Genomic DNA, 13,877 nt, shown 5'->3' on the forward strand with positions numbered 1-13,877 from the left:
ATGGTGGTCCGATAGTCCAGGATTATGAGGAAAAACATTTAGATCCACAACATTTATTCCATGGGACAAAACTAGGTCCAGAGTATGACTGTGGCAGTGAGTAGGTCCAGAGACATGTTGGACAAAACCCACTGAGTAAGTGCTGTTCTTGTGAAGTGGAAACATCTCGGAGCAACAACGGCTTAGCTACTAAGTGGTAGGCCACACAAGCTCACAGAACGGGACCGCTGAGTGTTGAAGCGCGTAGCGTGTAAACATTGTCTGTCCTCGGTTGCAACACTCACTACCAAGTTCCAAACTGCCTCTGGAAGCAACGTCAGCACAAGAACTGTTCGTCATTAGCTTCATGAAATGGATTTCCATAGCAGAGCAGCCGCACACAAGCCTAAGATCACCATGTGCAATGCCAAACGTCAGCTGGAGTGGTGTAAAGTTCGCCGCAATTGGACTCTGGAGGAGTGGAAACGCGTTCTCTGGAGTGATGAATCACACTTCACCATCTGGCAGTCCGATGGACCAATCGGGGTTTGGCAGATGCTAGGAGAACGCTTCCTTCCAGAATGCATAGTGCCAACTGTAAAATTTGGTGGAGGGGGAATAATGGTCTGGGGCTGTTTTTCAAGGTTCAGGCTCCTTAGTTCCAGTGAAGGGTAATCTTTACGCTACAGTATACAATGACATGCTAGACAATTCTGGGCTTCCAACTTTGTGGCAACAGGAAAGGAATGCCCTTTCCTGTTTCAGCATGACCATGCCCCGGTGAACAAAGCGAGGTTCGTACAGAAATGGTTTGTCAAGATTGGTGTGGAAGAACTTGACCCTGCCTGTACAGAGCCCTGACCTCAACCCTATTGAACACCTTTGGGAGGAATTGGAACGCTTACTGCGAGCCAGGCCTAATCGCCCAACATCAGTGCCCGACCTCACTAATGCTCTTGTGGCTGAATGCAAGTCCCCGCAGCAATGTTCCAACATCTAGTGGAAAGCCTTCCCAGAAGAGTGGAGGCAAAGGGGGGACTAACTCCATATCAGTGCCCGACCTCACTAATTAAAGCCCATGATTTTGGAATGAGATGTTCGACGAGCAGTTGTCCACATACTTTTGTTCATGTAGTATAGAAATGTCATAAATAGAGCATCAGACACAATCCGTTATAGTCTACTGGGCAAACAATCATATATTGTCTCCACAAAACATTTCTATCTGAATGTTATGTTACGTTACATTTTCCTGAACAAGCCCTTGTTCTTGCTCTTCTGAGGTTGCATATAAACAGTGAAATACATACACACTCAATAATATGCTGATAAATGTCTCCAACTGACAACAATGTTTGTGTGTTCTATGATGATCTACATTTGAGGCAACTACAACGAGGAGGGGGATATTATTTTCACCATATGTTTTGTCTCGACATGAACCTTTTGACCTGTCTGTGTTGCCATTTTGTACAATGCAGGCCAAAACATTGCCAATGAGACATATATGGATTAGATCAATCACACTAATTATACTTTAGGTTAAACAGTCTCTCAAGAATCAATCTGCAACCACTTTATTTCAGAAAAGAAAAGTATCATCTGAAGGCATAAACCCAAAGCCATGACAGAATCTCAGCAGTGGTACTTGGGCCAAGAGACAATAAAAACAAATGTTCATAAATACATAAGATCATTCTGGAAGACGCTGGCAGGTCATACCAGATGTTGTCAAGGGTCAAATTTGGCTGTTGGCCCTGGTCTAGTAGGATTGTTAATTCAATCCTGTGGGATTCTTTTTTTTATAAAAGGGTGCTGTTGTTAAATGAATATCCCTTATTTATGAGAGCTCAACCCTTACAAAAAAGATTGCAGTCAGAGTGCAGTATAACTGCAGTTAGAATGCAGTATACTGCAGTTATTCTGTAATTACTATGTCCAAAATACCAGAGTCCACTGCAGTTACTGCATTTTTACTGCAGTTTCAAAACTGCAATCTTTTTCTGTAAGGGAATGAAACAAGTCTTATGCACACAAATGAAACTGACTCATTGCACCATAATAAAAAATGCAGTGTGATTGCAGTCATGTACAAGTAAGCAGTCTTATAATTGTCAGTTTATCATTAGGCTATGCAAGCTGGAGACAGTGAGCGCACAGAGGCAGTAAAACTTTTATTTGATTGACAAGCATCGTTATATTGCCCTGTTCACTGTCTGTAGTAGCTCGCAGCCCATCTCATGTTTCTCAGTTGGGAGATGAGGAAAGTGTTCGGCGCAGCACATCCCAAGCTGCTCGGATCACGAGTGAGACACGCTGACATCTTTCACCTTCACCCGAAGCATTCTTCTGCCTGACCGTGCGAAACAAAATTTCTTGACAACCCATCCGCGCTGGTCAGCGTGCCCGTCGAGGAGTCTTCACACAATTCCACTTGCGTTTCTTTACTTCGGTGGAGTCACAGTTGAAAAGTTAGACATTAGGTTATTTGGGGAACGTTCATAAACGTTGTGCCTTTACGATGGATATGGCGAGGCTTATGCAAAATGTTCTACTTGTGAGCGCGTCGCTTCTCTTGGGCTTCAGCAGGTCTTCAGAAATGCAAGGTAATTAAAAAATTACGCATACTTTGACAAAGTATTATTCTGATGTTAGTTTTCATTGCAATGTTAGTGAAGCCCCTCTCCATCGTTCACTGACTGTGTGCCACAACTTCTGTAAAATAATTCAATAGTAAAAAGGCTAACGATTACTGTTGTAATTCCTATCAAATTCACTAGAATTTTTAATGAAAGCGGTGTTCTAATTAGGCTAAGTTCAATTTACCCAATTATAGACTCGAGTGTCTAAAAAAAAAAAAAAATGGACACTTCTGTGCCGAAAGCAAAATGTGCGCTTTTCTGAACTGCTTGCAATCGCTCATCACCTCGTTCAATATTTGGGGTCATGCAAATTGAAGGACCACACCACAAAAACGCCCCAGTTGCTTTTTGCATACTACATAATCTCTATCATTTTACATTGCAATGTCATGTGAATAATACAGTGCATTCGGAAAGTATTCAGACCTCTTGACTTTTCCACATTTGGTTACCTCACAGCCATATTCTAAAATGGATTACATTTATTTTTTTCCTCATCAATCTACACACCGTTAAATCTAACAATTTAATCAATTTTTGAATAAGGCAATAAAATATGGGGAAAGTCAAGGGGTCTTAATACTTTATGATTGCACTGTAAATGACACATATTAAGCATACATTTGCTTTCTAAAGAGCTCCTAAACTTGAAATGGTAAACAGCTATAGTCAATATTTTTTTTTGCTTAATTTGGGATACAATGGCTGTTGTCTCTATACAAGACAAAATAGATGACCAGATGTCCGCTAATTGGTGTTAAGATAGCAATAATATTCCACCAGTGAAACAATAAACACTCATGGGTCCACCTCCCACTAGTAGGTGGTTGCTGAACCATATGGTGCAATGGAGCCAAACAATAGATGATGGGCATAGTTTTTCACAAGGACCTGCCCACAATGATGATGCAGCGATCGAATGGATGTCACCTCAAGGTGTGTGTGTGTCTGTGTAAACGTTAACTATGACCCACTGAGAGTGAGGTGATAGTTGAGATATTCTAATTACACCTGTCCATCATACTGATTTCTAATGGGTACTGGCCCATACAACAGTCCTTTTAAAGACAGTTGTGTGCCTTTCCAAATCATGTCCAATCAATTGAATATAACACAGGTGGACTCCAATCAAGTTGTAGAAACATCTCAACGATGATAAATGGAAACAGGGTGCACCTGAGCTCAATTTCACGTCTCATAGCAAAAGGTCTGAATACTTAATTAACCTTTTAGGGACAGACGTTCCGCTAGCGGAACGCCTCACCAATATCCAATGGTAGAGCGTGGCGCGAAATATTCTCAAACATATGACTATTTTACACCATTTTAAAGACAAGACTCTCCTTTATCTAACCACATTGTCCGTTTTCAAAAAGGCTTTACAGCGAAAGCAAAACATTAGATTATGTCAGGAGAGTACCCTGCCAAAAATAATCTCACAGCCATTTTCAAAGCAAGCATATATGTCACAAAAACCAAAACCACAGCTAAATGCAGCACTAACCTTTGATGATCTTCATCAGATGACACTCCTAGGACATTGTGTTATACAATACATGCATGTTTTGTTCAATCAAGTTCATATTTATATCAAAAACCAGATTTTTACATTAGCATGTGATGTTCAGAACTAGCATACCCACCGCAAAATTCCAGTGAATTTACTAAATTACTCATGATAAACGTTCACAAAAAACATAACAATTATTTTTAAGAATTATAGATACAGAACTCCTTTATGCAATCGTAGTGTCAGATTTTAAAATAGCTTTTCGGCAAAAGCACATTTTGCAATATTCTGAGTAGATAGCTTGGCCATCACAGGCCATCTAATTTGACACCCACCAAGTTTGGTGCTCACTAAACTCAGAATTACTATAAGAAAAATTGGATTACCTTTGCTGTTCTTTGTCAGAATGCACTCCCAGGACTTCTACTTCAACAAATGTTGTTTTGGTTCCAAATAATCCATAGTTATATTCAAATAGCTCCGTTTTGTTCATGCGTTCAGGTCACTATCCGAAGGGTGACGCGCGAGCATATTTCGTGACAAAAAAATGTCAAAATATTCCATTACCGTACTTTGAAGCATATCAAACGCTGTTTAAAATCAATTGTTATGCTATTTTTCTCGTAAAATAGCGATAATATTCCAACCGGGCGACGTTGTATTCATTCAAAGGCTAAAAGAAAAAAAATTGAGAATTCTCGTGAACGCGACTCTCAGTCTCACTGTTCCCAGGCTGACCACTAACAAATTCTCCAACTGTTTTTCGCCCAGAGACAGCAGACACCCCATTACACTTTCTGGTGCCTTCTGAGAGCCAATGGAAGCCTTAGAAAATGTCACGTTACAGCACAGATGCTGTATTTTTGATAGAGATGCTACAGAAGGACAACAAATTGTCAGACAGGGCACTTCCTGTATGGAATCTTCTCAGGTTTTGGCCTGCCATATGAGTTCTGTTATACTCACAGACACCATTCAAACAGTTTTAGAAACTTTAGAGTGTTTTCTATCTAATTAAATGCATATTCTAGTTTCTGGGCAAGAGTAGTAACCAGATTAAATCGGGTACGTTTTTTATCCGGCCGTGAAAATACTGTCCCCTATCCCAAACAGGTTTTAATAAGGTATTACTGTTTTTTATTTTATATATTTGTAAAAATGTCTAAAAACCAGTTTTTGCTTTTTCATTGTGGGGTATTGTATAGATTGATGAGAAACATTTAATCAATTTTAGAATAAGGCTGTAACAACAAAATGTGGGAAAAAAGTGATGAGGTCTGAATACTTTCCGAATGCACTGTATATTATGTGAGCTTAACATAAAGATAAAAAACATATCAAAGTATTTTTTATTGAAAGTTCTGTTACTGCCCCCACTACAACAAAGAAATACTGAAATACATGTATATTTGTCCTTGTAACATTTAATTGAAATACTGTCGAATTCCATTCATTCATATGGAGGACTGCTTCTTCTGAGGAGTGCCAATATGGCCGACTGGTGGCTTCTAAGCCTCTCATTGGCCAATACATAGTATCAGCAATCCAGGGTTTATATACATCATTTTTTAGAACCTACAGGTCTCCTACACACCACGATACTGTGTTAACCCGCTGAACTAAAGCCTAGGCATTAGGTTCATTACTAACTGGTGATTTGGTAAACCATGCAGAGATAAGTACTGTAACTACCTTACACCTGAACGTTTTAGCTTAATTGGCTATTCTTCTGGTGCTCAGAAGAACTGGGTTTGAATGCAGTTGGTCACTATACTTGATATAATTCAAACTGAACAAATCCTGCACTGTGAAGCTTTTCCCTGTAAATTTACAGCAATATACTGGCACCACAGTTGCTAGTTTAATACTGTAATTTCGCTTTACAGCAGTGATGCTGTAATATCGTTTACAGTACTATGGCAACTGTGGTGTCAGTATAATGCTGTAAATGTACAGGGAAATACCTACAGTAATATACAATTATTTTACCATACTAAAAGCATTGCAGGTTGTCTTTAGCAGACAGCTCCCTGAAATGTAATATTGTAAGAAAAACAATACGTGTACAAATATATTTATTCAAATTCATAACATGAATTTCACATGAATTGCACTTTAACCATAAAGAACAACATTTGAAAAGAGCAACATTACAACTCCAGATAGTAGGGGAGAGAAAGAGAGAGAGAGACAGAGAGAGATACAGTGATAAGAACATTGACAAACACTGGCCAATAATGTACTTCACGATACACAAACCAAAACATCAGAATAGGTCATTCTTGAAAATACAGGATTATGTAAGAAAAAATCTAAACAGATCAATGAAAAAGAGGAAAACAACAGTTGAACAGGGAGACATTTTTACAAAGAACTATAACAAGAACTGCTTGCCTGCCTGTCTTTGAGAGAGAAATGAGAGAGAGAGATCGAGAGAGAAAGGGCCTGAGAGAGAAGGATGATAGAGAGGAGCGAGCAGGGCTAGACTGGAGCCAGAGAAGCACGCCACCGCAAGTCAAAACAGGCTCCGGGATGGCGCAAGCAGATCATTTGTTGACCCAACCTTCATGGCAGGATTTCGTTGGGCAGGATTTCTGAGAGAATGAGAGATGCTCGAATAAAGTCTCGAATAAATCTCGGTGGCATGCAGATTATCACCCCAATCTTTGAAACTCTGATCCTCCTTAGCTCTGATACGTCAACTAGGACAAACATGGAAATAGAAAGAATAGAAAGAGAGAAATTGCTATTACTATGACTACTACTATGACTATGACTACTACTATTACTATTACTAATGCTATGACTGCTACTACTCGCTGGGTAAAAAGGCAGATGACAACTGACAAATAAAGTTTGTGTTCATCAGGTGTGTCTGTTTGTGTACTTACATGTTGGAGTTTTTCCACTCAAACTCCTTCAGGTCTGTGAGAAAGCGTGTAACATGTAGGTCAATTGGCAATGGCTTCCTCTGAACGACCTTTCCGGTCTTGCGGCTCACTTCTACTTTCGCTGTGCATTTGTTTCCTTCAGGGTTTATTCGAACCAGGAACCGGCACAACCCAACATAGAATATACTGCTCAAAAAAATAAAGGGAACACTTAAACAACACATCCTAGATCTGAATGAAATAAATAATCTTATTAAATACTTTTTTCTTGACATAGTTGAATGTGCTGACAACAAAATCACACAAAAATAATCAATGGAAATCCAATTTATCAACCCATGGAGGTCTGGATTTGGAGTCACACTCAAAATGAAAGTGGAAAACCACACTACAGGCTGATCCAACTTTGATGTAATGTCCTTAAAACAAGTCAAAATGAGGCTCAGTAGTGTGTGTGGCCTCCACGTGCCTGTATGACCTCCCTACAACGCCTGGGCATGCTCCTGATGAGGTGGCGGATGGTCTCCTGAGGGATCTCCTCCCAGACCTGGACTAAAGCATCCGCCAACTCCTGGACAGTCTGTGGTGCAACGTGGCGTTGGTGGATGGAGCGAGACATGATGTCCCAGATGTGCTCAATTGGATTCAGGTCTGGGGAACGGGCGGGCCAGTCCATAGCATCAATGCCTTCCTCTTGCAGGAACTGCTGACACACTCCAGCCACATGAGGTCTAGCATTGTCTTGCATTAGGAGGAACCCAGGGCCAACCTCACCAGCATATGGTCTCACAAGGGGTCTGAGGATCTCATCTCGGTACCTAATGGCAGTCAGGCTACCTCTGGCGAGCACATGGAGGCCCCCCAAAGAAATGCTACCCCACACCATGACTGACCCACCGCCAAACCGGTCATGCTGGAGGATGTTGCAGGCAGCAGAACGTTCTCCACGGTGTCTCCAGACTGTCACGTCTGTCACATGTGCTCAGTGTGAACTTGCTTTCATCTGTGAAGAGCACAGGGCGCCAGTGGCAAATTTGCCAATCTTGGTGTTCTCTGGCAAATGCCAAACGTCCTGCACGGTGTTGGGCTGTAAGCACAACCCCCACCTGTGGACGTCGGGCCCTCATACCACCCTCATGGAGTCTGTTTCTGACCGTTTGAGCAGACACATGCACATTTGTGGCCTGCTGGAGGTCTTTTTGCAGGGCTCTGGCAGTGCTCCTCCTTGCACAAAGGCGGAGGTAGCGGTCCTGCTGCTGGATTGTTGCCCTCCTACGGCCTCCTCCACGTCTCCTGATGTACTGGCCTGTCTCCTGGTAGCGCCTCCATGCTCTGGACACTACGCTGACAGACACAGCAAACCTTCTTGCCACAGCTCGCATTAATGTGCCATCCTGGATGAGCTGCACTACCTGAGCCACTTGTGTGGGTTGTAGACTCCGTCTCATGCTACCACTAGAGTGAAAGCACCGCCAGCATTCAAAAGTGACCAAAACATCAGCCAGGAAGCATAGGAACTGAGAAGTGGTCTGTGGTTACCACCTGCAGAACCACTCCTTTATTGGGGGTGTCTTGCTAATTGCCTATAATTTCCACCTGTTGTCTATTCCATTTGCACAACAGCATGTGAAATTTGTCAATCAGTGTTGCTTCCTAAGTGGACAGTTTGATTTCACAGAAGTGTGATTGACTTGGAGTTACATTGTGTTGTTTAAGTGTTCCCTTTATTTTTTTGAGCAGTGTATATTAAATCAGTTGAGGCATTGAAAAAATAACAATAAGAATATCATTGAAATGTAACTAACAAATGCTAAATGTAAGTGTTGGATCAATGAATGTTCAATGCTTACCTCTGTATCAGCTCCAAGGCTGCAGAGGCCGACTCCTGGTAAAGTGCTGAAGAGCACAGAGAGGGCAGCAGACCACTCAGATTACTCATAACACAGACCACTCTCCTCTCGATAGACACCATCCATTTTGAGGAACCCAATAGAGTATTTCCTGAAATACACAAAAATAAGGGTGTTAGTGTATACTTACTAGACATCTCTAGATAGCTACCACAATACTATATATTTCTGTTCCACCTTAAATCCAATAAATGTATTACCAAGCATGATCAGCCTTGGTGTGTCTGGCCAAGGAATTTGCGCCTCAACATCAACCCGAGTTGCAGTGACCTAAAATCACTAAACATACATATAAAACATATTAAAATCATGTGTACAGTATAAACACCATTAATCATATAAACTTTATAAGTCTAAAAACACTATTCCTTACATCTGCCAAGAGGAGCAGAGATTTGTCCTTCTCTTTGAAGTGGGTCATCAACAAAAGAATGGCAGCAGTGGCTGTTAGATCGTCACTGCCTTTGATGTAACCGTCGATTTCATTCAGCAGGCACTGGATCTCTCTCCTCAACCTGGTCTTTTGGCTTTTAAAAAAGTTGACAATTCTCTTACCCTTGTTCAGGAGAGTTTGAGTCAGGTGACTGTCAATCACGATGCCAGTGAGGGTAGTGAAGTGGTCGCAAAGCCATAACTTGGTGAAAAGGAAAGGCCACTGTTCCTGGAGGTCGCTGATGCTTGGAGGAGGACAAGTGTCCTATCCATTGTTGCAGATCCTATTTTCAGTTTCTTAAAAAAAAAATACAAAGAAAAACAGTATGTTAGGCTATGCGCTGCACTCCATGCCAGCACAAGAGGACAAACAAACAATTTACAGAAACATTTGTATATTTGTGTACTTTCATGTATTTTTGTCATTTCCGTCCCTTTTATTGCATATGCCTCGCTCCATCATAGCATAAACCATTTATTTTGATGGCAAACAAACTAATTATTTACAGAACCTTTTTAACCTTGTGTGTGTGTTTACACTCTTAGAAAAAGGGTTCCGAAAGGGTTCTTTGGCTGTCCCCATAGGAGAACTTTTTGGCTCCAGGTAGAACCCTTTTGGGTTCGATGTAGAACCCTCTGTGGAAAGGGTTCTACATGGAACCCAGAAGAGTTCTACCTGGAACCAAAAGGGTTATACATGTACCTGGAATCAAAAAGGGATCTCAAATAACCATTTTAGGTTCTAGATAGCACCTTTTTTCATAACAATTACATAAACATGTTACATTTATCAATCAAGATCTCACCTCTTTGGTTGAAGGACTGAAGCAATTCCCGGCACTATATTGGCATCAAATGGTATTTTATGTCCTCCGGCTGAACATATTCAAGGTCGTTAATATTCTCCACTCCAACATTTGCCCTCAGATGCTCCGGCAAAGATGTCACCATCTCGGTCTCCAACTCGGGCAATTGGTGTTTAATTGCATCTTGAAGACCCTCCATGCCTACACTGGTTTAAGGAGAACACACTGAGTGATGCAGGGAAACAACAGAGAAACCTGACACTTCATAAACTGGTAGTGGGTAATAATTACTCAGTCTATCTTTATTAACACATAATTAATCAGAGAATCTGGTATAAAATGAACCTCGAGATCGACCAGTGACACAGACTGATACACCCCAACAATTAAATGGACCTGTGATTCTGTGTCCAGAATCAGTGAGATCTTTCCAAATGTGTATCCGTCATCATTTTCTCCCATTACAACAACAAGGCCTTTAGTGTATATGTTGTTACTTTGTATACCATTTTAGACACCTCTACAGTCCTTTGCTTTGTGAACCCTTTTGACTGTCCAGCTCCCTGAATGGCATTGTTATATAATTGCTTCTCAAATTAATTCATGAAACCAACAACTTCGATGCTATGTGGAAACAATTGGCCGCTGCATAAGTAAGATTGGAGTAACTGGTGGCTCTCAGACAAGTTTTCTGGCACACTCCTTGAAGTCGGAGTGCTTGCTCTCAAACCTTGGTGTCCACAAACGAATGAGTCACCCAAATTGCAGGATGAGGTCGGGGTAGTGTAACAAGTATTGATGCTTTGATGCAAGGGCACTCCACCCCACAAGGAACACTGTAGTTCGCAACATTTATATGTTTTTTTGCATGTGTAATGAATGCTTTAATATTTAGGAAACAGAAATTGCAGGATTTGCACGTGTACATTCCCAATAAAGCTACTTCCAGCTACCAGCCAGCCTGCAATATGAAAATTACACTACCCCCCAGCCACCAAATTGCATGCACACACCAAAAGAGCTATCAAGCTATACATTAATATGCAACTTCTGCCAACCACACAATCTAAACAAAATAATTATAGACTACAAGACTAAATAGAATATCAGCCTGTGCCTGATGTTTCAGATGTCATTAATTTAACGTTGCCTAATTAATGGTTGATAAGGATCACTTCTGAAAGATTAGCAAAAGAACGAGGAAAATTCAACTCACGTGGGAAAAATGCCACGACCAACTCCCTGAATAATGCTAGCAAGCTAACCACACAATCTGAAGAAAATAAAAGATAACTTTAATATCCTGCAGGGTAAAATATCAGTCTGTGCCTGTTGTTGCTGAATTTATTAATTGAATGGACTAATAAGGATAACAAAAGCATAGGGGGAATATTCCACTACACTTTTGCTAAATCACACGCACCCCGAGAATGAATAGAGCTAAAGTTAACCAGAGATATTTAGAGGAAAGTGTCCAATGGAGTTTGCCATCTCTGAGCTATAGCTAACGTTAGCAAGCACCATTCCCCTTTCATCTGACAGTTCCATTCCTCTCATTCCAACTACAGAATTACCCCAAAAGTATACATCCCAAGGCAAAATGTCAATCCGTGCCTGCTGACAAACTAAATGTGTATTCGACATAGTTAAACTCTCGCTCCCTCCCTAGATGAACTGTATTTTTGTCCGGTGAAGCCTACGACCACTTTGCCACTAATACCATAGCGTTAGCACCATGTCACCCATGTCATGCACCCACCGGTTAAGTAGCCTATCCAAAGAAACACACACATGGATTTCTGCACGTTGTTAATACTAAAATGATTTGCTCTATAGCTACAATAACACTGATTATTTTACCAGCAAGAAAGATCAACACAACTGACCGACATGTCATCTTGGCTATACTGTTAGCGAACACAATACAAACAAGCTAAAGTTAGCTAGCTAGTTAGTAGCTTAGTTAAGGAAACCTGCAGTAGGTATATAGAAGTATATAGTATATGGAAATAATACATACAGTTGAAGTTGGACATTTACATACACCTTAGCCAAATACTTTTAAACTCAGTTTTTCACAATTCCTGACATTTAATCCTAGTAAAAATTCCCTGTCTTAGGTCAGTTAGGATCCCCACTTCATTTTAAGAATGTGAAATGTTAGAATAATAGTAGAGCTTTTATTTCTTTCATCACATTCCCAGTGGGTCAGAACTTTACATACACTCAATTAGTATTTGGTAGCAATGCCTTTAAATTGTTTAACTTGGGTCAAACGTTTCGGGTAGCCTTCCACAAGTTTCCTCCTGACAGAACTGGTGTAACTGAATCAGGTTTGTAGGCCTCCTTGCTTGCACAGGCTTTTTCAGTTCTGCCCACACATTTTCTATAAGATTGAAGTCAGGGTTTTGTGATGGCCACTCCAATATCTTGACTTTGTTGTCCTTAAGCCATTTTGCCACAACTTTGGAAGTATGCTTGGGGGTCATTGTCCATTTGGAAGACCCATTTGCGACCAAGCTTTAACTTCCTGACTGATGTCTTGAGATGTTGCTTCAATATATCCACATAATTTTCCTCCCTCATGATGCCATCTATTTTGTGAAGTGCACCAGTCCCTCCTGCAGCAAAGCACCCCCACAACATGATGCTCCCACCCCTGTGCTTCATGGTTGGGATGGTGTTCTTCGGCTTGCGAGACTCCCCCTATTTCCTCCAAACATAAGGATGGTCATTATGGCCAAACAGTTCTATTTTTGTTTCATCAGACCAGAGGACATTTCTCCAAAAAATACGATCTTTGTCCCCATGTGCAGTTGCAAACCATAGTCTGGCTTTTTAGGGTGGTTTTGGAGCAGTGGCTTCTTCCTTGCTGAGCGGGCTTTCAGGTTATGTCGATATATGACTCATTTTACTGTGGATATAGATACTTTTGTACCTGTTTCCTCCAGCATCTTCACAAGGTTCTTTGCTGTTGTTCTGGAATTGATTTGCACTTTTCGCACGAAAGTAGTTTCATCTCTAGGAGACAGAACGCGTCTCCTTCCTGAGCGGTATGATGGCTGCGTAGTCCCATGGTGTATATACTTGCGTACTATTGTTTGTACAGATGAACGTGGTACCTTCAGGCGTTTGGAAATTGCTCGAAAGGATGAACCAGACTTGTGGAGGTCTACAATCTTTTTTTCTGAGGTCTTGGCTGATTTCTTTTGATTTTCCCATGATGTCAAGCAAAGAGGCGCTGAGTTTGAAGGTAGGCCTTGAAATACATCCACAGGTACACCCCAAATTGACCCAAAAGATGTCAAATAGCCTATCAGAAGCTTCTAAAGCCATGTCATCATTTTCTGGAATTTTCCAAGCTGTTTAAGGGCACAGTCAACTTAGTGTATGTAAACTTCTGACCCATTGGAATTGTGATACAGTGAATTATAAGTGTAATAATCTGTCTGTAAACAATTGTTGGAAAAATTACTTGTGTCATGCAGAAAGTAGATGTCCTAACCGACTTGCCAAACTATAGTTTGTTAACAAGAAATTTGTGGAGTGGATGAAAAATGAGTTTTAATGACTCCAACCTAAGTGTATGTAAACTTCCGACTTCAACGGTACCTAGCAGCTGCTCAAAAATATTTAGAAGACTTTTCCATGAAAATACAAAATAGCTCGCGTAGAACAGAAAGCTAATTTTCTCATGAGTCTTCCCT

General features: G+C 40.9%; 1 protein-coding gene across 1 annotated transcript in view; it reads left to right on the forward strand.

Annotated features, from left to right (window-relative positions):
• The first annotated feature begins 2,195 nt into the window (after nucleotides 1-2,195).
• The window catches only part of thbs3b (thrombospondin 3b), a 30,866-nt gene continuing 19,184 nt past the window's right edge, over nucleotides 2,196-13,877 (forward strand). The window contains exon 1 of the mRNA XM_014177695.3: nucleotides 2,196-2,585. Within this exon, the coding sequence (XP_014033170.2) occupies nucleotides 2,501-2,585 (85 nt within the window). The 5' untranslated portion in view covers nucleotides 2,196-2,500. The remainder of the gene's footprint in view (nucleotides 2,586-13,877) is intronic.

The sequence above is a fragment of the Salmo salar genome, chromosome 27, assembly GCF_965601325.2.
Source record: "Salmo salar chromosome 27, fSalSal1, whole genome shotgun sequence".
NCBI classification, from domain to species: domain Eukaryota; kingdom Metazoa; phylum Chordata; class Actinopteri; order Salmoniformes; family Salmonidae; genus Salmo; species Salmo salar.